The sequence below is a fragment of the Megascapheus bottae genome, chromosome 2, assembly GCF_031878675.1.
Source record: "Megascapheus bottae isolate mThoBot1 chromosome 2, mThoBot2.hap1, whole genome shotgun sequence".
Lineage (NCBI taxonomy): Eukaryota > Metazoa > Chordata > Mammalia > Rodentia > Geomyidae > Megascapheus > Megascapheus bottae.
This window is the reverse complement of record NC_143510.1, coordinates 94,969,506-94,995,894: the sequence shown is the minus strand read 5'-3', so window position 1 is coordinate 94,995,894 and position 26,389 is coordinate 94,969,506. Positions and strand designations below refer to the sequence as shown.

Genomic DNA, 26,389 nt, shown 5'->3' with positions numbered 1-26,389 from the left:
TTGTCAGTCATAGGGCTTGAACTCTGGGCCTGGGCACTGTCTTCAGCTCAAGGCTACCACCCTACCTCTAGAACCACAGCGCCACTTCTGGTTTTCTAGTGGTTAACTTGGAGATAAGAGTCTGAAGGACTTTAGTACCAGGGCTGGCTTTGAACCACAACCCTAGATCTCAGCCTCCTGAGCAGCTAGGATTACAGGTGTGAGCCACCATACCCCAGCTTGGTTGTTTCTTTTGCAGAAGTATTTTAACTTGATGCAACCCCATTTGTCAATTCTTGCTCCCCTTTCCTTAGCCACTAGAATCCTATGGAGAAAACCATTGCCTATGCCTAGATTGTGAATGTTTCATTTCTCTTTAGTAGTTTTAAGGTTTTTGATAGAGTCTGAGTTCAGTTGTTCCAGATGAGGGTCTAGTTTTTGTCTTCTACATGTGGATATCCACTTTTCTGCTAGCACCTTTGTTAAGAAAAAGATACCTGTAGCTGTGTAGATTTACTTCTGGAGAATCTGCTCCATTGATCTCTGAGTCTGTTTATGTGTCAGTGCAGGGCTAGTTTTATTACTATAGCTCTGTAATATAATTTAAAGCAGGTACTATGATACTGGCAGCATTGCTCTTTTTGCTCAGTTTGCTTCAGTTACACAAGCGCTTCTGTGTTTCTATGTGCATTTTAGGACTGTTTTTTCTACTTGTGTGAAGGATGTCTCTGGACTTTTGACAGAGGATGAATTAAATCTGTGTATCACCTCTGGTAGCATGGTATGTGAGCAACAATAATTATGCTGACTCCTAAACATGAGATCTTTCCCACATTCTAGTGTCTTCTAGTCAATGCCGAAGTTATTTCTTAAGGTTACAGTAAGTGGGATTGCTTTGGTGATTTCTTTCTCAGTGAGCTTATGTATGTCGAGAAAAGCTACTCTCTGTATGTTGATTTTGTATCCTATTTTACTGACAGCATTTATCAAATCAGGGTCTTCTGGCAGAATATTTTGGGTCTTTTAAGTATACGATGGTATACCTACAAAGACAACTGAACTTAATTCATATTTGTATTCCTTTTATTCCTCTATCTTGCCTTACTGCTCTGGCTAACATGTCAAGCACTGTATTGAATAAGAGCGATAACAGTGAACAACCTTATCTCATTCTTGATTTTAAGAGGAAATGCTTTCCCCATTCAGTATAAGGTTGGCTATTGGTTTCTTGTATTTATCCTTTATTATGTTAAGGTACACTCCTTTTACATCTGGTTTCTTTAGGGATTCTATCACAAAAGACTGTTGGATTTTATCAAAGGCCCTTTCTGCCTCTACTGGGATGTTTTCTCCTTGATTCTATTTTTATGTTGTAATGTTTATCAACTTACATCTATTGACCCACCCTTATATTCATGGAACAAATCCACCTTAACTGCAATGCATGATCTTTTTAATGTACTGATGAATTGTTTGCAAGCATTTTACTGAGTGTTGCTGCATATTTAACAAGGATATCGGTCTTGTAATGTTCTTCCTTGTTTGTTTGCCCTTGTCCAGTTTTGATACAAGGGTAATACTAAGGCTTAAAATGAGTTTGGAACTAGCACAACGATGTTCATTGCAGCACTATTTACCATAGCGAAGATATGGAACCAACCCAGATGCCCCTCAGTTGATGATTGGATCAACAAGATGTGGTATTCATACACAGTGGAATTCTATGCCACTATCAAAAAGAATGGTATCACCCCATTTTTTTAAGGAAATGGATAGACTCAGAAAAAATCATATTAAGTGAAGCAAGTCAGATTCAAAGGAACATAGGCTCAATTGTTCCCTCATTTGTCATAATTAGTAGAAACTTTGGACTCTCCTAGCAGGTTTACGATAGGGCAAAACCTAGATACGTGGGGGCTGGGAGTTTGGCCTAGTGGTAGAGTGCTTGCCTAGCATGCATGAAGACCCGGGTTCAATTCTTCGGTACCCCACATACATAGCAAAAAGCCGGAAGTGGTGCTGAGGCTCAAGTGGTAGAGTGCTAGCCTTGAGAAAGTCCAAGGACAGCTCAGGCCCTGAGCTGAAGCCCAGGACTGGCACCAAAAACAAAACAAAACAAAAAAAAAAACCTAGATACATAAGGCCACATAGGATGAGGCTTAATGAAAGGACCTCTAGGATATGGGAACAAGAGGCACATAATGTGATTATTGTTCTTAATGTATTATGTTGTTTCTCATCTCTTTTGCTGTTCCTTGGTCATCGCATATTGTTACAGTATCTTACCTTGTTATCTGACATATATTGTATATATGTTTATTTGCTTATCTGAAATAGGATAGGGAAGGGGGAAAAACAAGATGGAGGGGGAAGTGGGAGGGAAATGGGGACAAAAACATGAGAAGGGGCAGCAATGTTCGTTAAGTAATGCACCTTCTATCTGGCGACTATAATGTAACCCTTCTATTAATTACAATAAAAATATATTTTTAAATTTTTTTTAAAAAGAATGAGTTTGGAAGTGTTCCTTCCTCTTCAATTTTGTGAAATAGTTTGAAAAGCGCCAGTATTAGTTCTTCTTTAAAGGTCTGATTTATTCTTTAGCCATTTCTATAATCATTGCTTCAATTTGCTTTTTGGTTTTCTTTTTGTCATTTTGAAAAAGCTACTTTTTTCCAAACACTACTTTAAATAAAAGTCTTATAGGCAAAAGTCAGGATGAGTCAGAATTCTTTTTTGTGTAGGTGAGCACTGTGACTTAAACTCTGGGCCTTATATTCTCATTAAGCTTTCTTGCTCACCACTTTAGCCAAGCTTCTCATTTAGCCAGAAACTATTTTTATAGACGCTGGGAATAATTCTGATGGCTTTCTGTAATTCCTAACAACAATGATTTGTAGTTGTCAGAAACATGATTTGGATTTTTTTTTGGCTAAATTTATACCTTAATATTATAAGATTTGCCAAAAGAAACGGCCACATGTACATTCAGGCAGAAATGACTTCATTAGAGGCATCCAAAGTGCTGGCCCACACGTGGAGTAGCTTGTGGAGAGAAGGGACAATTTCTGGCAGGCCTGAGGTTAATGCAGGGAGAGGGTAGGGAGGAGGTGGCCCTGACCTCAGAGTCTGGGAACCTCACAGGGTCTAAAGGACCCTGCATGACTGGCGCAGTTCAGGATGTGACCTCAACAAAAGGGGGAGGTAACTGCTCTCAGGTGTGCTGGTCACTTGGCTAGCATAGGTGCTGAGCAGAGACTTCTGGGGAAGGACACGTGTGGTCCTGCATGGGAAACAAAGGTCTACAGTCATAGACCCAACCAGAATTTGGGTAACCGGTGTCTGTGGGCATGGCCTTCAACCACGTACAGGAGAAGGTCCACCTGCAGCACAGGGTGCCATCTGCTGCTCAAGAGCTCCAGATCTGAATGCTAACCACACTGTAACCAGCATATCAAGTTCTAAGAATTTGTATCTTTCTAGGAATTCCTCCATTTCAACTATCTTACCTAATTTGTAGTTATTCACAGAATTCCCGAAATGCTGTATGTTTCCAAAATTGCCCGTGATTTTTGTAATTTGCCTACCTCCCCCACCCCAGTTTGGATCAGTCTGAGGAAAAATGCTATTGTTTTCTTGCCTTACGTTTGTGCCGGCTTCAGCTTGTTCTTCTGAGTCTGGGTACCTACATAGCTCTGCAGTTGGGCTGGAGCAGGCGCTCCCACGCCCACAAGTTTGGAGGAGCTCCATTTTCACTTTCTTTGTCTCACAGTACTGTGAGTACTGTCCCCGGGATTTCTGCTATGATCTTTTGGTTATTTGGGATATGTTCTAAATTTCCACATATTTCTTCATACAGCTGCTGGTTCCAGACGTAATGCAGTATGGGAGAATGAACGTTGCCTGTTTTCTGCGCGCTCGTCACACAGCCTGGCATACGTCCATCACCGTGCTGCTGGATGAGGTGCCGGCAGATGTCTGTGAGATCTGGTTGGCTTTCAGCAGCTCTCCATCGTGCACTTCCAGGTTGATCTCCTGGCTAGTTTTTCTACCCATTATTAGAAGTACTGGGTCATCACTTTTTAAAATGGCAGCTTGAAAATGTTGAATGGCTTTGGAAAATGCTGAGCCATTTAACAGAAAACAACACTGAAAAGTGCACACAGCCAAGGAGCTACCATGTAAACGTGCACACAGACAAAGGAGCCTCAGAAAACCAGCTAACCATTCCAGTCACAGCTCGTGTGTGGAGTGTCTCTAGCCAAGTCCCTGACAAACAGCAAATGCAAAAGGCATACAGGCCAGGGCCTGGGCACAGCGGGGCACCTAGGCCAGTCCTTGTTGGAGGTACTTTTCTCCCTGGGCTTCCCTCCCACCCCCATGGAACCAAAGCAGCCACAGAAACCCAGATACTCCCAAGCTCCAAGGCTTCTGAGGTTACCTGTGGACCCCTGAAGTGCTTTCATGAAGAGGAACACTCAAGGAAGTCAAGCAGAAGATGCACTTAGCTCCAGCCTGGGTTAACACAACACAGGTGCAAGCCAACATGCAACAAGGTAAAAGTTAAATGCAAACGAGGAAAGGAAAAGCAAGCCACTTCTAAACTGACCTAGTGAGAGAGCTGCAACCATACTCCTTCCCTCCTTGCTGTTCCTCCCTCAAAACCACCTTTACTGGCCAGTAAAGACTAGGAAAAAAGGAAAGAGAAAAGGGAAGCAGGAAGGGAGAGGGCGGGGAAGGAGGTGAAGGGGAGGGAAGTGGGGAGGGGAAGAAGACTGGGCTGGTACAATCTGACAACCAGTACGCTATCCTCTCCAGTGTGTCCCTTGCTCATCTGAGGGAGTTTACTTCCCATACCAGGCCTGCACTAATTACAGCCACAGCAGTGCTCTAGCTCCATGAGCCACGTGCTGAGATGTCTTTCCTGGGCAAAACAAACATGTTTAACACAATCTAGACTTTTCAGATTCCAACTTACAAACAAGTACAAGAAAATAAATATTCTTAAGCTAGGCGCAGTGGCTCACGCCTATTATCCTAGCTACTTAGGAGGCTGAGATCTGAGGATCTCGGTTCAAAGCCAGTCCAGGCACAAATACCATGAGACTCTTATCCCCAATTAATCACTAGAAAACGGAAAGTGGGGCTGTGGCTCCAGAGGTAGGGCAGTAACCTTGAGCTGAAGAACTCAGGAATCGTGCCCAGGCCCAGAGTTCAAGCTCCATGACTCACAAAATAAATAAATAAATAAATACATACATACATACATACATACATACTCTTGAGTCAGGAGTTGGGCCTAGCATGCACAAAGACCCAAACTTGATTCCTCAGTACCACATACGTAGAAAAGCCAGAAGTGGTGCTGAGGCTCAAGTGGCAGAGCGCTAGCCTTGAGGGAAATGCCCAAGGACCATGCTTAGTTCAAGCCCCAGGACTAGCCAAAAATAAACAAACAAACAAACAAATAAATAAAGTAGTCTTAATGTTCTTAAGGTAAATTCATTGTTTATTACAATCCCTTTCCATATTTTCTTTCAAACATAATTTTTGTTAAAAATGACAGACAAAATCAAATCAATCTCGGGTTAAACATACTGTCAGTGAGAACCAATCATAAAATACTCTTTATCTTGGAAAATCTGAGCATGGTCAGTCCTCCCATGTTACCCAACTGATCTTCAGTGACCTCACAGCGGCCATCCAAAGCTCCAGCAAAATGGCTTCTGGGCTGAAATAGCACTGACTCAAAAAGGGGAACCATAAGTCTTTATTTTTCACTATGCTGAAAATATTTATTTGAACAAAAATACCATTTTCTGCTTAAATTGCATACCACAAGGTGATAGAATAATGTTTAATTTTAAAGCAAATTCAATATTCTTAAAAGGAAAATGATTGTCACTGTTTAGAAAGTACAGGTTTTACATAAGAATTATACCATGCCTACAGGGAAAGAAAAAAAAAACTTTTAAAAAAATCCAACAATAACAGGACCTTTTCATGAATTATGCTATATTACCTCAATTGAGCATCATATGCAGGAGCTACAAATGAACTTCACAAAGATCTCTTAATAACATAGGGGAAAGCTTGTATTATACTGGTAGATGCAAAGGAAGAAAAAAGCATTACACCAAATGTTGGATGTCATATGCTCTCAACTGCAACCACAGCAAAGACAGAAGGAACAAAACGGGTGTCAACCACAGTGACTGGGGACTGCCACAGCACCCTCCACACGTCTGCTAGTGGGGACGTGCAGCCCAGGAGCCAGAGAGGCCCCAGACAGCGGGTGTCTGAGCTTCCATGCCAAGGACAGGATGGAACCACAGCTGAGGCTCAACACTGTCTGAGTCCCCAGCCCAAACCTAGGCACTGGGGCCACATGAAGACAGGAAGAAACTGAAGTCAATTCTGTTTCCTGCCAGCAGCCCATGGGAGCAGCCCAGGCCAACCCAGAAGCCTGGCCAGTGCAGGGCGAGAGAGCGAGCGCCCAGACCACTGCTTAGCACACATGGCTCCACATTCTGACACCAAGGCTCACCAGAACTAGAGCAAAGCTCTGGCGGGCTCAGGCCTCTCCCAGCTGAGCAAACTCTCTTTCCCAGGAAGGGAGAGAGTGGGGACCCCCCCCCCCCGAGGCATCCCCAGGAAATGGTCCAAACATCCATGCTTCTCAACAGTGGGACTGTCGGTGCTCCCACTTTCCCTTCACACCTTACAGTTTATAATAGCTAAAAAGATGTGTTTTCAAATTGTGTAATAAATAGAATCTTTTTGTAACAACCCAGCTCATCCTGGCCTGTGCTGAGCCCCCTCTGAATGGTGCTGGGTTCAGGGAGGATATGGAGGGAAAACCAGAACACGTATTAGTGGTCAGCAGCCAGACAGGTAAGGAATATATGCAAAGCTATCCATGCATAGATCTCCTTAAAAAGCGCAAGCCACTGGGCTGGGAGTGTGGCCTAGTGGTAGAGTGCTTGCCTAGCATGCACGAAGACCCGGGTTCAATTCCTCGGTACCACATACATAGAAAAAAAAAGCCGAAAGTGGTGCTGAGGCTCAAGTGGTAGAGCTCTAGCCTTGAGAAAGTCCAAGGACAGTGCTCAGGCCCTGAGCTCAAGACTAGGACTGGCCAAAAAAAAAGAAAAAAAAAACACAAGCCAGGGGCAGTGGCTCACGCCTGTCATCCTAGCTACTCAGGAGGCTGAGATCTGAGGATCAAGGTTCAAAGCCAGCCCAGGCACAAAAGGACCTGAGACTCTTATCTCTAACTAACCACTAGAAAACCAGAAATCACGCTGTGGCTTCAGGGGTAGGGCAGCAGCCTTGTGCTGAAGAGCTCAGGGACAGCCAGCAGGCCCAGAGTTCAAGTCCCACAACCAACTTAAAAAAAAAAAATAAAGCACAACTGTCACAGATTTTTCTCTAACATTACTGTCAGTGGGTGAATGCCCATGCCCAGCACCAGGCCTGGAAGTTAAGTGCCCTAAGTGAAGAGTCCCTACCTTTGAAGGAAACTTCACTGAACCTCACCTCCATCCAGTCCCACCATGAGATAGCACTGGCAATTCCCTAGATGCTGGGTCCACTACCCTGGACCAGCACGACAGCCTGCCTGGATTTTACAACCTACAATGCTGGCCCCAGAGCCCGTTCCCAATCCCCCTTCTGCACAGAAATCTCTTCCCTACTGCAGATCCCATCCAGCCTCCTGCTTGACACTGCCATGCTAGCACCACACCCTCCTGTCCAGTCCTTCCACGAGTTCTGCCTGTGACTTGTGGACCACCCTTCCTCTGCCCAGGCCCTCGGCACCACTACATCCTCTCGCAAGTCAGACAGCATGGCACTGACGGTCTCTAAGAGGCAGCGCTGGCAGGCAAGACACCCGCTGCAGGGCCTGGAAGTGCCTCCGACCTGCAACATCACTGTCGACCACACCACACTCTAGGCTTCCTCGCCCCCCACGGGAACCAGCTGTGCTCTGACAGCTCTAGACACAGCAAACACATCCTCCCAGGAGACGTCCAGCTCTGCTCTGGCCTGCAGCTCTGTGTGGTGTCTGTGGCCTAGGGACCCTTCCCAGAATCCCATGCCCACAGGGTTCCTTATTCCTTCCATTAAATGGAATTGTTTACCACATTTCAACTTCAAAGGAAAAACTTACCCACTTCATGGATAGGCCATCCATATGCCAAGGGCAGGGCGGTCACACGACAGCCAACCATACCCTGAAACAAGCATGGGTGGCCCTACTCCTCAAAGATACAAAGTAGGAGCTCAGCAAAACGCACCTTTCTAGGAGCTGTGCCTCTGCCTGGTGACTCAAGGTGGTGCCTGGCATACAGACATGGTCCCATACCTTGGGGACCTGGTCCCATATTCTCACTCTGACTCTTCCCCAGCAAGCCTTCCCCAGCCCCTTCATTCCCGCCTCCCCCACCCCCACCCCCACCCCCACCCCAGCTCTATACTCCATGCAGTGCCATCACAGCCCTCCCTTCAGTCTGGCTTCCCTATGGCTCTATGTCATTTTGTCACCCTGCCTGCTGCTCTCCTCTTGAGATATAGCCTAGTCTACAAAGCCTCCGCTGACCCCTGGGCTGGGATAGGCTCTCATAGCAGTATGCTGATAACAGGGATGTTAATTGCTCATCTAAAATCGGTCCTCTCTGCTACTACCAGGAGCTCGAAGCGGCAAGAGCCACAATCCCCATTCACCTGCTTGCCCACCACAGCAGTGAGCCAGGGTACTCAGTGTCTGCAGAGTTGGACAGAAACCACCCCCATACTCCAGTTCTCTTCATAGGAGCCACTTTCATGGGAGTCTCTATAGGGGTCTACAAGATGACCCACACCCACATACAGCCCAGAAGCAATGAAGGCAAATGCCACGCTATTTCACATGAGGAGGAGGCCTAGACTGCATAACGAGCATTTCTCAGGCCTGGGAAACAAGCCCTGCAAAAACTACAGATCCACCAGGCCCACCCAGAGTCCAGGATCAAAGTATTTAAAATGTCCATATAACTGCAACTGCCAGAAATAAATGATCTATTTCACACAAATGTTCCAAAGCAACACTGAAGGTGTGGTGTGTTCTTGTGTACCTATGTAAGCATGTTGGGTGTGTGTGTATGTATGTGTGCATGTGCATGCGCAAGCTTGTGTAAGGGTAGCAAAGATTGCAGGAAACATCTCTACACCCAGTACAAGACTCCACTTACAGAGCACAAATTCCATTTTCTCTAGTGGTCCTTCCTACCAGACAATTAGCATCACGGTCATGTCCCTTGTCCTGTCTTGCTAATAGTCAGGCAAATGCATGAAGAATCGCCTGGGTCTTACAACCTAAGTTGGTGGTAAGGTAGTTAAGGCAAACTTATTTACTACATTAATTAAACGGTCTATTTAACATAGAATATCAATTCTCTAATCACATCTCAGCTGAACGTCTTCTTTCAATTAACAACTCTGAGGGCTACTGACAGAGGTCCGACTGTTCTAGGAGCATTAGGAGCATTTTCATTAGCTGTCAAGTGAAGGGTGAGAAGCGGAGTGTGGGCACTCTCAGAGCAGCCTCTCCCTACTTAAGAGACTATTAGAGGGTGAGCAGCAGTAGTTCTCATTAGTTGCTTAGTGATGAAAAGACCTCCTATGAAATCACAAATGGAAATGAAGTGAGGGGGGCTGCAATAAAGCCCACTGAATGGTATGCTCTCATCCTTGGAGGATGATCTGGCCTTAGGGGAACCTGGTCTCTCCAGGTTACCATAATGGGGAGCTGAAGTGGCCCAGAGACTCATATAGCCAAAATCATGGCTGCCCTACAGCCAGCCAACACCAAAACAAGTACCAAGGTTCGGGTCTCCAGCTGGTGGCATCCAGTTTGGAAGATTGTGGAGACATTAAGAAATGGGACCTGGCTGGAGGAGGCTGGTCTGAAAGGGGGCTTGCTGTGAAGGACCAGGATAACCCTGGTCCTTCCCTGTGCCTGCTTCCTAGCTACCATGCAGTGAAGAAGCTCCTATGCCACACTCCTCCCCACCAGCGCCACAATGTTCTGCACACGCACGTGGGGCCACACGACCAGAGACTAAAGTAAGATTGAAAATGCGGTAAAACCTCCCATAGGCTGTTAAGGTCTGGCATCTCGTCACAGTGACCCATGCAGATGTAACCATCACAGGTGAGGAACAGGAAATGATTTAATGTTCCACTGAGGAGTGACGCCCCTCCTTTCTGTGGTTCACAATTGGTTCAAAATAAACCTATCATTATCAGATATTTTTTCAAATTTAAACCAGTAGTGTCATATTAACAGTTTGCTAGTCTAATATAAATAAAAGAAAATCTGACAACACACATAAACAATACAAACCCATGCAAATCTCTGAAAATCTAGTATATCTAGTCATTTTGCGTGTGATTTATATAGCCACAAAATGAAATGCTACTAAGTAGAAAGTGATAAAGTATCACAGTTTGGTTTTTAGAGTATAAATAAGCAAAGCATTTGCCTAATAGTAAATGCCCTAACCTTTCTATTTAACGCAAAACCATTAAAGTCAGTATTCTGATGCCATTAAAATAAACCAAACTGCAAATATTCATTTCACCTCACCCATTATCAAAAAGCAGGCATTAATAATTGTGGCTACATCTTAACATTGAAAGAAGCTGAGCGTGATGATTTAAAGGCATTTTTAAAGTTTGTATCAATGACTAAAATTACTACTCTGTCATTACTTACCATCAGACATAATAGCAATTTTCAATATTCATATCATTATGCAAATCAACAGAAAAAGTCCACTAAAGCCCATGTTCGATATCTGTGATCTGACCTTACCTATGTGCTCACAAATGAAGACCACAAAGAAAGGAGTTACAAGGTCATTTATCCCCTGCACATATCCGCTGGCGGGGTGACGGATCGCCCATATGAATAAGATTCTTTCAAAAATCTGAAAGAAAATAGAAGTAAAAGGAAACTTTAAAGGCATTCAGTCTTATACTAAAAATGCGTATTATTTTTCATTCAGTATCCCTAGCATGAAAAAATGAACACAAACAGTAACTGTAGTTTAATTTCTTTGTAGCACCCCAACAATCTTTTCAGTGGTTCCCAGGCCCTGTGCAATATTTCATCGGCTCTGATCTCTGCCATTCCACTACCCTGGTTCCCTGTAGCTGAAACAGGGGCCCTCCACAGGCTGTGAGGATACATAGCAGTCTAGGGCCTCTGGGTGGGATAGAGCCTTGGCACCTGGCATCTCGGTGGATAGTTCCCAGTGGTGGACAGGTGGAGAGGTAAGTGGGTGGTGGAGAAATGAGTAGACAGATGAGTCGTGGATGGATGCAATATAGATGGAAGAATAGATGCTCTGAATTTTCCTTACAACATAAACAGATTTCTTTCAGCCCTTGGAATGTGTCTCCTAGGAAGATACATTTAGGCATTTGACTACCCAGGCCAATGCATAGTCAAGTAACTCTTCCTTAGCATCATCCCTCATCCCCACTCGCCTCCTCCCTCTTCATTAAAAGACAGATATTACCAAGGTGCAACACAACCCCAGAAAACGTGCACATGCTTCCACAGCTTAAAGACCAAGGGTAGGCCCCCTGATTCTACCGTGCCCAAATCCTTCTCTCAGCCAGCACCCTGGTCCTAGCCATAGTCTGTAGGGTGCCCTTGGCAGAGCCTCCCGGCCAGCTCAGGCACTACTGCCTCTTCTAGACACAGCTGACCTCCCTGGCTGGCAGACAGACTTCAAGCACGACTCTCCAAGGCTGCCTGCTACCTCTTTACCCACATTATAGAAGAATTTCACTTTCCACTCTGTGGCTCTCTGATCTTCCTTCCCCACTGGTGAGGAATTGAGCCACACCCTGCTATCCCTGGCCAGAACAGGAGGTCCACAGATGAGGCCAACATGAAGAAGTGAGAAGACATTAAGACACTGTGGGTCAGCATGCACTCACGTGGAGTCACCCAAGAAGACATCAAGACATGTGAGGCGCGGGGTGTGCTCACATGGGATCACACAGGAAGACATCGGGACAGAACGTGGTGTGGGGTGTGATCACGTGGGGTCACACAGGAAGACATCTCGACAGAGCGTGGTGTGGGGTGTGATCACGTGGGGTCACACAGGAAGACATCTCGACAGAGCGTGGTGTGGGGTGTGATCACGTGGGGTCACACAGGAAGACATCTCGACAGAACGTGGTGTGGGGTGTGATCACGTGGGGTCACACAGGAAGACATTGGGACAGAGCGTGGTGTGGGGTGTGCTCACGTGGGGTCACACAGGAAGACATTGGGACAGAGCGTGGTGTGGGGTGTGCTCACGTGGGGTCACACAGGAAGACATCTCGACAGAGCGTGGTGTGGGGTGTGATCACGTGGGGTCACACAGGAAGACATCTCGACAGAGCGTGGTGTGGGGTGTGATCACGTGGGGTCACACAGGAAGACATTGGGACAGAGCGTGGTGTGGGGTGTGCTCACGTGGGGTCACACAGGAAGACATCGGGACAGAGCGTGGTGTGAGGTGTGATCACGTGGGGTCACACAGGAAGACATCGGGACAGAGCGTGGTGTGGGGTGTGATCACGTGGGGTCACACAGGAAGACATCTCGACAGAGCGTGGTGTGGGGTGTGATCACGTGGGGTCACACAGGAAGACATCTCGACAGAGCGTGGTGTGGGGTGTGATCACGTGGGGTCACACAGGAAGACATCTCGACAGAGCGTGGTGTGGGGTGTGCTCACGTGGGGTCACACAGGAAGACATCGGGACAGAACGTGGTGTGAGGTGTGATCACGTGGGGTCACACAGGAAGACCGGGACAGAGCATGGTGTGAGGTGTGATCACGTGGGATCGCACAGGAAGACATCGGGACAGAGCGTGGTGTGGGGTGTGATCACCTGGGATCACACAGGAAGACATCGGGACAGAGCGTGGTGTGGGCTGTGATCACGTGGGGTCACATAGGAAGACATTGGGACAGAGCGTGGTGTGGGATGTGATCACCTGGGATCACACAGGAAGACATCGGGACAGAGCGTGGTGTGGGCTGTGATCACGTGGAATCACACAGGAAGACATCGGGACAGAGCGTGGTGTGGGCTGTGATCACCTGGGATCACACAGGAAGACATCGGGACAGAGCGTGGTGTGGGCTGTGATCACCTGGGATCACACAGGAAGATATCACGACAGAGCGTGGTGTGGGGTGTGATCACCTGGGATCACACAGGAAGACATCGGGACAGAGCGTGGTGTGAGGTGTGCTCACGTGGGGTCACACAGGAAGACATCACGACAGAGCGTGTTACAGGGTGTGCTCACGTGGGGTCACACAGGAAAACATCAGGACAGAGCGTGTTACAGGGTGTGCTCACGTGGGGTCACACAGGAAAACATCAGGACAGAGCATGGTGTGGGCTATGATCACCTGGGATCACACAGGAAGACATCGGGACAGAGCGTGGTGTGAGGTGTGCTCACGTGGGGTCATACAGGAAGACATCAGGACAGAGCGTGGTGTGGGGTGTGATCACGTGGGGTCACACAGGAAGACATCTCGACAGAGCGTGGTGTGGGGTGTGATCACGTGGGGTCACACAGGAAGACATCGGGACAGAGTGTGGTATGGGCTGTGATCATCTGGGGTCACACAGGAAGACATCAGGACAGAGCGTGGTGTGAGGTGTGATCACCTGGGGTCACACAGGAAGACATCAGGACAGAACGTGGTGTGAGGTGTGATCACCTGGGGTCACACAGGAAGACATCAGGACAGAGCATGGTGTGAGGTGTGATCACGTGGGGTCATACAGGAAGACATCAGGACAGAGCATGGTGTGAGGTGTGATCACGTGGGGTCACACAGGAAGACATCAGGACAGAGCGTGGTGTGGGCTGTGCTCACGTGGGATCACACAGGAAGACATCGGGACAGAGCGTGGTGTGGGCTGTGATCACCTGGGGTCACACAGGAAGACATCGGGACAGAGCATGTATGTAGCATTGCACAACTTGGCCCACAGCAGTGGCAGGTACAGCCACAGAGTATGGATGAGGCACACAGCCCCTGGACCACAACACCTAGTGGCCCAAGTCCCAAAAGGGTCAAAAGCAAGGGGTGGACATTAACAAGCAGACACCATGGCTGAGAGGAAAAACAACTGTATGGTAGTGGCTAGACGAACTTTGCCTGAAATTCCCCACAGACAGGAGAGCTCTGCCTGTAGGATCCCAGCACAGTCAGCCAGCCAGACAAGCAGCAAAATCACAGCATGAGCAGGGTGGCCATGCCACCTCACTGAAACAGGAATTCTTCCAACCTGCACCATCCAAGGGCAGTAAAACACTCCCTCAGCACCCCCAAGGCTGCATACAGCAGGCCCAGGAGTCTTAGCAATTTGGCTAGAAGCTCCAGGGAGGCAAACAGGGGCAGTGCCCATATGGACTTCACACAGCCACATCACAGAGCGTGGCACCTTAATACAGCAGCCCAAGAGGGGAAGAGAAAAGGTGCCAGCCACAAAGCTGAGGACCCAGTGCTTCTAGTCAGGCAGTGAGGACGGAGAGACAGCTGAAAACAAGTTGAGTATTCTGAGGGCCCTGGGTGGGAAAGAAACAGGACACCACCAGAACCCAGCAAAAACAAGCAAGCAGTGTGGCTGGAGACAACCTTGAGTGCCTGACAGGTCTCCTACCTGAGGGCTAGTCAGACCAACTCAGGGTGACAGCAGATTCTTCCTTGCCAAGACACGGTCACGGATGGGGCCATGACCCCAGGAACACTCCGGCTCAGCACAGGGAGTCCCTGGCAGAGGACTCAGCCGGGCCACATCTGGACCTCTGACATTTGTATCTAGACACACACACCCTACTCACTGGCCCTCAGCAGCCTAGCACTGAAGTGCTGCATGGGATGGGCTGGCTCTGAAAGGCACTGAGCATTGAGCAACCTGCCACGGTGCCACTCCCAGCGGGTGCTCACCTCCACTGCCACTGGTATCACCACTGCCGGGTCCAGTGTTCTGTGACTCTCCCCAAGACGCCCCACTGTCTAGTGACTCCCCCTAACCATATCCTGTCACTGCCTCGCCCACTGCCCCAGGGTGCTCCCTGCTCACACCTCTGTCCTCTACAGCCTGCCACACATCAAAGGGCACTGCTGAGAAAGGAGAACAAGTTACAGTGCCCACCCCAGGCATTCCCCAGACCCTACCCGTCAAACACAAACTGCTGACCAAGCCTCCAGGTGCGGGACCTGCCACGCCTTGCCTCCTTCATCTCACTGTGTCTCTGGACCCTCTCTCACCAAATCCTGCTGCTTCTGCTCGTCAGGGTGTTTGGGCTTGCTGCTGTCTGGAACCCAATCTCTCAACCGTCAGCATTAATTAGACCTCAGCTCCAGTACCATCTCCTGAGAAACAACTTCCAGTGCCCCAAAACAGGAGCCCCTGCCTTGCTAGCCTGGCCCCACCTGAAGTGTGAGCAAGGGCCCAGCCGTGCCCCTTTGCCTGCTGGCTCAGCACAGAGCCCGGTGGGCTCCTCCTTGACTGCGCACAAGTGCATGTAGCCCTGGCAGCGGGAGGGCAGCAGGGAAGATGGAGGCAGCCGTGAAGGAACTTTCCAAGAGGAGGTGGACACACAGGCTGAGGTGGCTGCTGAGAAGTATACACACATGCCGATGCATGCACACACGCGCGCACACACACACACGGCTGAGCAGAGGGCTCAGGGTTTAGGGAAGCCACATGCCGCAGCAAGCACAGCACCTGTCTTTCCATGTGGATTGGCTGCACCAGTGGTGCCTGCAAAGTTCTCATTTTCTACCACAGGAAGAACACAGTAGGCAACACAACTCCAAGCTGAAGAGAAAGGCGAGGGCTGCGAGTGCTGGGAAGTCTCCAGGTCACCTCCAGGATTCCACAAGGTGTACACGAACCTCGTGCCTCTCAGGACACCCCATCAGATGCCACAGTGCTCCCCACACCCACCCTTGAGCAGCACTCCATTTCCCTACACAGCACATCGCCAGCGCTTGCTTCCCAGTGGCACCCCTGCCTTGAGAAATTAAGGCTGGGAGCACGTGAGAAAGCCACGTCGAGCTCTACATACAACTTTGCCCACATGAACATGATGGTCAGTGTGCTAACTATATCATTTGTACTTATTTTTCAAGGAATGTATTGAGCAGAAAGATAACCAGTTTACCATTCACCAAATAATCATTTTCGAAGGGTAACAGAGTGACACTTGAAAAATTAAGCCCAGGGCAGGGAGTTTGGCCTAGTGGTAGAGTGCACGAAGACCTGGGTTCGATTCCTCGGTACCACATACATAGAAAAAGGCCGGAAGTGGTGCTGAGGCTCAAGGGGTAGAACTCTAGCCTTGAGAAAGTCCAAGGACAGTGCTCAGGCCCTGAGCTCAAGCCCAGGACTGGCCAAAAGGGGGTGGGGGGTAGGAGTCGAGAAAAGAAAAAAGAAAAATTAAGCCCAGCACTTCCTGGAACATACATGGATACGGAGGGCCCTCACTTGACCCTGCAACCCCACAGGGTTAGGGCACAAAAGCCCTTCGGGGCCTGTGGTGCTTCAGTTTCTCCCCAAGTGCACTGCTGCACAATACACTGTCCTCTGTTCCCGGGGTCCTGCAGCTGAGATGAGGCAATGGGATCCTTTAAGGGAAACTGTCTGATGGAGTCTTTCTCCATAATGGTTCAACCAAGGGGAAGGGCTACAAGTTCAGAAAGGCTCAAGGGAGTATAGGCAGGTTGAGTCCATGGCTGAGACTCAAGACCTCCTCACATCCAGAACAGGGCCCCCAAATCCTCCAAACCACATGGGGCTTTGTGTTGGTGGATGGAGAACTCCTGCACAGCCAAACCAGGAAACAGGCAGCTTGCTGGGCTGTAAAGCAAAAGCCATCAGCCTCACAACGCCACCTGACCCCAGGCATTTCCACACTCTCCTTCCTCCACTGCCTCCATTCCGTGGACACGATGGACACAGTCAGGAGAGCACTTCCATGGAACACAGTCAGGAGAGCACTTCCATGGGACACAGTCATCAGGAGAGCACTTCCATGGGACACAGTCAGGAGAGCACTTCCATGGGACACAGTCATCAGGAGAGCACTTCCATGGGACACAGTCATCAGGAGAGCACTTCCATGGGACACAGTCATCAGGAGAGCACTTCCATGGGACACAGTCATCAGGAGAGTACTTCCATGGGACACAGTCAGGAAAGCACTTCCATGGGACACAGTCAGGAGAGCACTTCCATGGAACACAGTCAGGAGAGCACTTCCATGGGACACAGTCATCAGGAGAGTACTTCCATGGGACACAGCCAGGAGAGCACTTCCATGGAACACAGTCATCAGGAGAGCACTTCCATGGGACACAGCCAGGAGAGCACTTCCATGGGACACAGTCAGGAGAGCACTTCCATGGGACACAGTCATCAGGAGAGCACTTCCATGGGACACAGTCATCAGGAGAGCACTTCCATGGGACACAGTCAGGAGAGCACTTCCATGGGACACAGTCAGGAGAGCACTTCCATGGGACACAGTCATCAGGAGAACACTTCCATGGGACACAGTCATCAGGAGAGCACTTCCATGGGACACAGTCAGGAGAGCACTTCCATGGGACACAGTCATCAGGAGAGCACTTCCATGGGACACAGTCATCAGGAGAGCACTTCCATGGGACACAGCCAGGAGAGCACTTCCATGGGACACAGTCAGGAGAGCACTTCCATGGGACACAGTCATCAGGAGAGCACTTCCATGGGACACAGTCAGGAGAGCACTTCCATGGGACACAGTCAGGAGAGCACTTCCATGGGACACAGTCATCAGGAGAACACTTCCATGGGACACAGTCATCAGGAGAGCACTTCCATAGGACACAGTCAGGAGAGCACTTCCATGGGACACAGTCATCAGGAGAGCACTTCCATGGGACACAGTCATCAGGAGAGCACTTCCATGGGACACAGTCATCAGGAGAGTACTTCCATGGGACACAGCCAGGAGAGCACTTCCATGGAACACAGTCATCAGGAGAGCACTTCCATGGGACACAGCCAGGAGAGCACTTCCATGGGACACAGTCATCAGGAGAGCACTTCCATGGGACACAGTCATCAGGAGAGCACTTCCATGGGACACAGTCATCAGGAGAGTACTTCCATGGGACACAGTCATCAGGAGAGTACTTCCATGGGACACAGCCAGGAGAGCACTTCCATGGGACACAGTCATCAGGAGAGCACTTCCATGGGACACAGTCAGGAGAGCACTTCCATGTGACACAGTCATCAGGAGAGCACTTCCATGGGACACAGTCATCAGGAGAGCACTTCCATGGGACACAGTCAGGAGAGCACTTCCATGGGACACAGTCATCAGGAGAGCACTTCCATGGGACACAGTCATCAGGAGAGTACTTCCATGGGACACACTCAGGAGAGCACTTCCATGGAACACAGTCAGGAGAGCACTTCCATGTGACACAGTCATCAGGAGAGCACTTCCATGGGACACAGTCATCAGGAGAGCACTTCCATGGGACACAGTCAGGAGAGCACTTCCATGGGACACAGTCATCAGGAGAGCACTTCCATGGGACACAGTCATCAGGAGAGCACTTCCATGGGACACAGTCAGGAGAGCACTTCCATGGGACACAGTCATCAGGAGAGCACTTCCATGGGACACAGTCAGGAGAGCACTTCCATGGGACACAGTCATCAGGAGAGCACTTCCATGGGACACAGTCATCAGGAGAGCACTTCCATGGGACACAGTCAGGAGAGCACTTCCATGGGACACAGTCATCAGGAGAGCACTTCCATGGGACACAGTCATCAGGAGAGTACTTCCATGGGACACACTCAGGAGAGCACTTCCATGGAACACAGTCAGGAGAGCACTTCCATGTGACACAGTCATCAGGAGACCACTTCCATGGGACACAGTCATCAGGAGAGTACTTCCATGGGACACAGTCAGGAGAGCACTTCCATGGGACACAGTCATCAGGAGAGCACTTCCATGGGACACAGTCATCAGGAGAGCACTTCCATGGGACACAGTCAGGAGAGCACTTCCATGGGACACAGTCATCAGGAGAGCACTTCCATGGGACACAGTCAGGAGAGCACTTCCATGGGACACAGTCATCAGGAGAGCACTTCCATGGGACACAGTCAGGAGAGCACTTCCATGGGACACAGTCATCAGGAGAGCACTTCCATGGGACACAGTCATCAGGAGAGTACTTCCATGGGACACAGTCATCAGGAGAGCACTTCCATGGGACACAGTCAGGAGAGTACTTCCATGGGACATAGTCATCAGGAGAGCACTTCCATGGGACACAGTCAGGAGAGCACTTCCATGGGACACAGTCATCAGGAGAGTACTTCCATGGGACACAGTCATCAGGAGAGCACTTCCATGGGACACAGTCATCAGGAGAGTACTTCCATGGAACACAGTCATCAGGAGAGCACTTCCATGGGACACAGTCATCAGGAGAGCACTTCCATGGAACACAGTCAGGAGAGCACTTCCATGGGACACAGTCATCAGGAGAGCACTTCCATGGGACACAGTCAGGAGAGCACTTCCATGGGACACAGTCATCAGGAGAGCACTTCCATGGAACACAGTCATCAGGAGAGTACTTCCATGGGACACAGTCAGGAGAGCACTTCCATGGGACACAGTCATCAGGAGAGCACTTCCATGGGACACAGTCAGGAGAGCACTTCCATGGGACACAGTCATCAGGAGAGCACTTCCATGGGACACAGTCAGGAGAGCACTTCCATGGGACACAGTCATCAGGAGAGTACTTCCATGGAACACAGTCCGGAGAGCACTTCCATGGGACACAGTCATCAGGAGAGCACTTCCATGGGACACAGTCATCAGGAGAGTACTTCCATGGGACACAGTCATCAGGAGAGCACTTCCATGGGAGACAGTCAGGAGAGCACTTCCATGGGACATAGTCATCAGGAGAGCACTTCCATGGGACACAGTCAGGAGAGCACTTCCATGGGACACAGTCATCAGGAGAGTACTTCCATGGGACACAGTCATCAGGAGAGCACTTCCATGGGACACAGTCATCAGGAGAGCACTTCCATGGGACACAGTCAGGAGAGCACTTCCATGGGACACAGTCAGGAGAGTACTACATGGAACACAGCCAGGAGAGTACTTCCATGGGACACAGTCATCAGGAGAGCACTTCCATGGAACACAGTCAGGAGAGTACTTCCATGGAAAACAGTCATCAGGAGAGCACTTCCATGGAACACAGTCATCAGGAGAGCACTTCCATGGGACACAGTCATCAGGAGAGTACTTCCATGGGACACAGTCAGGAGAGTACTTCCATGGGACACAGTCATCAGGAGAGCACTTCCATGGGACACAGTCATCAGGAGAGCACTTCCATGGAACACAGTCAGGAGAGTACTTCCATGGAAAACAGTCATCAGGAGAGCACTTCCATGGAACACAGTCATCAGGAGAGCACTTCCATGGGACACAGTCATCAGGAGAGTACTTCCATGGGACACAGTCAGGAGAGTACTTCCATGGGACACAGTCATCAGGAGAGCACTTCCATGGGACACAGTCATCAGGAGAGCACTTCCATGGAACACAGTCAGGAGAGTACTTCCATGGAAAACAGTCATCAGGAGAGTACTTCCATGGAACACAGTCATCAGGAGAGCACTTCCATGGAACACAGTCATCAGGAGAGCACTTCCATGGGACACAGTCATCAGGAGAGTACTTCCATGGGACACAGTCAGGAGAGTACTTCCATGGGACACAGTCATCAGGAGAGCACTTCCATGGGACACAGTCATCAGGAGAGTACTTCCATGGGACACAGTCAGGAGAGTACTTCCATGGAACACAGTCAGGAGAGCACTTCCATGGGACACAGTCATCAGGAGAGTACTTCCATGCGACACAGTCATCAGGAGAGTACTTCCATGGGACACAGTCATCAGGAGAGTACTTCCATGGGACACAGTCATCAGGAGAGTACTTCCATGGAACACAGTCATCAGGAGAGCACTTCCATGGAACACAGTCAGGAGAGTACTTCCATGGGACACAGTCATCAGGAGAGCACTTCCATGGGACACAGTCATCAGGAGAGCACTTCCATGGAACACAGTCAGGAGAGTACTTCCATGGAAAACAGTCATCAGGAGAGCACTTCCATGGAACACAGTCATCAGGAGAGCACTTCCATGGGACACAGTCATCAGGAGAGTACTTCCATGGGACATAGTCAGGAGAGTACTTCCATGGGACACAGTCATCAGGAGAGCACTTCCATGGGACACAGTCATCAGGAGAGTACTTCCATGGGACACAGTCAGGAGAGTACTTCCATGGAACACAGTCAGGAGAGCACTTCCATGGAACACAGTCATCAGGAGAGCACTTCCATGGGACACAGTCAGGAGAGCACTTCCATGGGACACAGTCATCAGGAGAGTACTTCCATGGGACACAGTCAGGAGAGCACTTCCATGGGACACAGTCATCAGGAGAGTACTTCCATGGGACACAGCCAGGAGAGTACTTCCATGGGACACAGTCAGGAGAGCACTTCCATGGGACACAGTCATCAGGAGAGTACTTCCATGGGACACAGTCAGGAGAGCACTTCCATGGGACATAGTCATCAGGAGAGTACTTCCATGGGACATAGTCATCAGGAGAGCACTTCCATGGAACACAGTCAGGAGAGTACTTCCATGGGACACAGTCAGGAGAGCACTTCCATGGGACACAGTCATCAGGAGAGTACTTCCATGGGACATAGTCATCAGGAGAGTACTTCCATGGGACACAGCCAGGAGAGCACTTCCATGGAACACAATCATCAGGAGAGTACTTCCATGGGACACAGTCAGGAGAGTACTTCAATGGGACACAGTCAGGAGAGTACTTCCATGGGACACAGTCAGGAGAGCACTTCCATGGGACACAGTCATCAGGAGAGTACTTCCATGGAACACAGTCAGGAGAGTACTTCCATGGGACACAGTCAGGAGAGCACTTCCATGGGACACAGTCATCAGGAGAGCACTTCCATGGAACACAGTCAGGAGAGTACTTCCATGGGACACAGTCAGGAGAGCACTTCCATGGAACACAATCATCAGGAGAGTACTTCCATGGGACACAGTCAGGAGAGTACTTCAATGGGACACAGTCAGGAGAGTACTTCCATGGGACACAGTCAGGAGAGTACTTCCATGGGACACAGTCAGGAGAGCACTTCCATGGGACACAGTCATCAGGAGAGCACTTCCATGGGACACAGTCATCAGGAGAGCACTTCCATGGGACACAGTCATCAGGAGAGCACTTCCATGGGACACAGTCAGGAGAGCACTTCCATGGGACACAGTCATCAGGAGAGCACTTCCATGGGACACAGTCATCAGGAGAGCACTTCCATGGGACACAGTCAGGAGAGCACTTCCATGGGACACAGTCATCAGGAGAGCACTTCCATGGGACATAGTCATCAGGAGAGCACTTCCATGGGACACAGTCAGGAGAGCACTTCCATGGGACACAGTCATCAGGAGAGTACTTCCATGGGACACAGTCATCAGGAGAGCACTTCCATGGGACACAGTCATCAGGAGAGTACTTCCATGGAACACAGTCATCAGGAGAGTACTTCCATGGAACACAGTCAGGAGAGCACTTCCATGGGACACAGTCATCAGGAGAGCACTTCCATGGAACACAGTCAGGAGAGCACTTCCATGGGACACAGTCATCAGGAGAGTACTTCCATGGGACACAGTCATCAGGAGAGCACTTCCATGGAACACAGTCAGGAGAGTACTTCCATGGGACACAGTCATCAGGAGAGCACTTCCATGGGACACAGTCATCAGGAGAGTACTTCCATGGGACACAGTCATCAGGAGAGCACTTCCATGGGACACAGTCAGGAGAGCACTTCCATGGGACACAGTCATCAGGAGAGTACTTCCATGGAACACAGTCAGGAGAGCACTTCCATGGGACACAGTCATCAGGAGAGCACATCCATGGGACACAGTCATCAGGAGAGTACTTCCATGGGACACAGTCATCAGGAGAGCACTTCCATGGGACACAGTCAGGAGAGCACTTCCATGGGACATAGTCATCAGGAGAGCACTTCCATGGGACACAGTCAGGAGAGCACTTCCATGGGACACAGTCATCAGGAGAGTACTTCCATGGGACACAGTCATCAGGAGAGCACTTCCATGGGACACAGTCATCAGGAGAGCACTTCCATGGGACACAGTCAGGAGAGCACTTCCATGGGACACAGTCAGGAGAGTACTACATGGAACACAGCCAGGAGAGCACTTCCATGGGACACAGTCATCAGGAGAGCACTTCCATGGAACACAGTCAGGAGAGTACTTCCATGGAAAACAGTCATCAGGAGAGTACTTCCATGGGACACAGTCAGGAGAGTACTTCCATGGAACACAGTCAGGAGAGCACTTCCATGGGACACAGTCATCAGGAGAGTACTTCCATGCGACACAGTCATCAGGAGAGTACTTCCATGGGACACAGTCATCAGGAGAGTACTTCCATGGGACACAGTCATCAGGAGAGTACTTCCATGGAACACAGTCATCAGGAGAGCACTTCCATGGAACACAGTCATCAGGAGAGCACTTCCATGGGACACAGTCATCAGGAGAGCACTTCCATGGGACACAGTCATCAGGAGAGTACTTCCATGGGACACAGTCATCAGGAGAGTACTTCCATGGGACACAGTCAGGAGAGCACTTCCATGGGACACAGTCATCAGGAGAGTACTTCCCTGGGACACAGCCAGGAGAGTACTTCCATGGGACACAGTCAGGAGAGCACTTCCATGGGACACAGTCATCAGGAGAGTACTTCCATGGGACACAGTCAGGAGAGCACTTCCATGGGACATAGTCATCAGGAGAGTACTTCCATGGGACATAGTCATCAGGAGAGCACTTCCATGGAACACAGTCAGGAGAGTACTTCCATGGGACACAGTCATCAGGAGAGTACTTCCATGGGACATAGTCATCAGGAGAGTACTTCCATGGGACACAGCCAGGAGAGCACTTCCATGGAACACAATCATCAGGAGAGTACTTCCATGGGACACAGTCAGGAGAGTACTTCCATGGGACACAGTCAGGAGAGCACTTCCATGGGACACAGTCATCAGGAGAGTACTTCCATGGAACACAGTCAGGAGAGTACTTCCATGGGACACAGTCAGTAGAGCACTTCCATGGGACACAGTCATCAGGAGAGCACTTCCATGGAACACAGTCAGGAGAGTACTTCCATGGGACACAGTCAGGAGAGCACTTCCATGGAACACAATCATCAGGAGAGTACTTCCATGGGACACAGTCAGGAGAGTACTTCAATGGGACACAGGCATCAGGAGAGGACTTCCATGGGACACAGTCAGGAGAGTACTTCCATGGGACACAGTCATCAGGAGAGCACTTCCATGGGACACAGTCATCAGGAGAGCACTTCCATGGGACACAGTCATCAGGAGAGCACTGCCATGGGACACAGTCAGGAGAGTACTTCCATGGGACACAGTCATCAGGAGAGCACTTCCATGGAACACAGTCAGGAGAGCACTTCCATGGGACACAGTCATCAGGAGAGTACTTCCATGGGACACAGTCTGGAAAGTACTTCCATGGGACACAGTCAGGAGAGTACTTCCATGGGACACAGTCAGGAGAGCACTTCCATGGGACACAGTCATCAGGAGAGTACTTCCATGGGACACAGTCATCAGGAGAGTACTTCCATGAGACACAGTCATCAGGAGAGCACTTCCATGGGACACAGTCATCAGGAGAGCACTTCCATGAGACACAGTCATCAGGAGAGCACTTCCATGGGACACAGTCATCAGGAGAGTACTTCCATGGGACACAGTCATCAGGAGAGTACTTCCATGGGACACAGTCAGGAGAGTACTTCCATGGGACACAGTCAGGAGAACACTTCCATGGGACACAGTCAGGAATCAGGAGAGCACTTCCATGGAACACAGTCAGGAGAGTACTTCCATGGGACACAGTCATCAGGAGAGTACTTCCATGGAACACAGCCAGGAGAGCACTTCCATGGGACACAGTCATCAGGAGAGTACTTCCATGGAACACAGTCATCAGGAGAGTACTTCCATGGAACACAGCCAGGAGAGCACTTCCATGGGACACAGTCATCAGGAGAGTACTTCCATGGGACACAGTCATCAGTGAGTACTTCCATGGGACACAGTCATCAGGAGAGCACTTCCATGGGACACAGTCATCAGGAGAGTACTTCCATGGGACATAGTCATCAGGAGAGTACTTCCATGGAACACAGTCAGGAATCAGGAGAGTACTTCCATGGGACACAGTCATCAGTGAGTACTTCCATGGGACACAGTCATCAGGAGAGTACTTCCATGGGACACAGTCATCAGGAGAGCACTTCCATGGGACACAGTCATCAGGAGAGTACTTCCATGGGACACAGTCATCAGGAGAGCACTTCCATGGAACACAGTCAGGAGAGTACTTCCATGGGACACAGTCATCAGGAGAGTACTTCCATGGAACACAGCCAGGAGAGCACTTCCATGGGACACAGTCATCAGGAGAGTACTTCCATGGAACAAGGTCATCAGGAGAGTACTTCCATGGGACACAGTCATCAGTGAGTACTTCCATGGGAGACAGTCATCAGGAGAGTACTTCCATGGGACACAGTCATCAGGAGAGCACTTCCATGGGACACAGTCATCAGGAGAGTACTTCCATGGGACACAGTCATCAGGAGAGCACTTCCATGGAACACAGTCAGGAGAGTACTTCCATGGGACACAGTCATCAGGAGAGCACTTCCATGGGACACAGTCATCAGGAGAGCACTTCCATGGAACACAGCCAGGAGAGCACTTCCATGGGACACAGTCATCAGGAGAGTACTTCCATGGAACACAGTCATCAGGAGAGCACTTCCATGGGACACAGTCATCAGGAGAGTACTTCCATGGGACACAGTCATCAGGAGAGCACTTCCATGGAACACAGTCAGGAATCAGGAGAGTACTTCCATGGGACACAGTCATCAGGAGAGTACTTCCATGGAACACAGTCAGGAGAGTACTTCCATGGGACACAGTCATCAGGAGAGTACTTCCATGGAACACAGCCAGGAGAGCACTTCCATGGGACACAGTCATCAGGAGAATACTTCCATGGAACACAGTCATCAGGA

At 49.5% G+C, this 26,389-nt stretch overlaps 1 protein-coding gene across 2 annotated transcripts in view; it reads right to left on the bottom strand.

The window, feature by feature from the left end:
• Tbc1d22a (TBC1 domain family member 22A) overlaps window positions 1-26,389 on the bottom strand; it is a 266,527-nt gene that overhangs the window by 141,622 nt on the left and 98,516 nt on the right. For both annotated transcript variants that reach the window (XM_090328902.1, XM_090328903.1), the window contains exon 8: window positions 10,838-10,952. In XM_090328902.1, coding sequence (XP_090185028.1) covers window positions 10,838-10,952 — 115 coding nt within the window. The remainder of the gene's footprint in view (window positions 1-10,837; window positions 10,953-26,389) is intronic.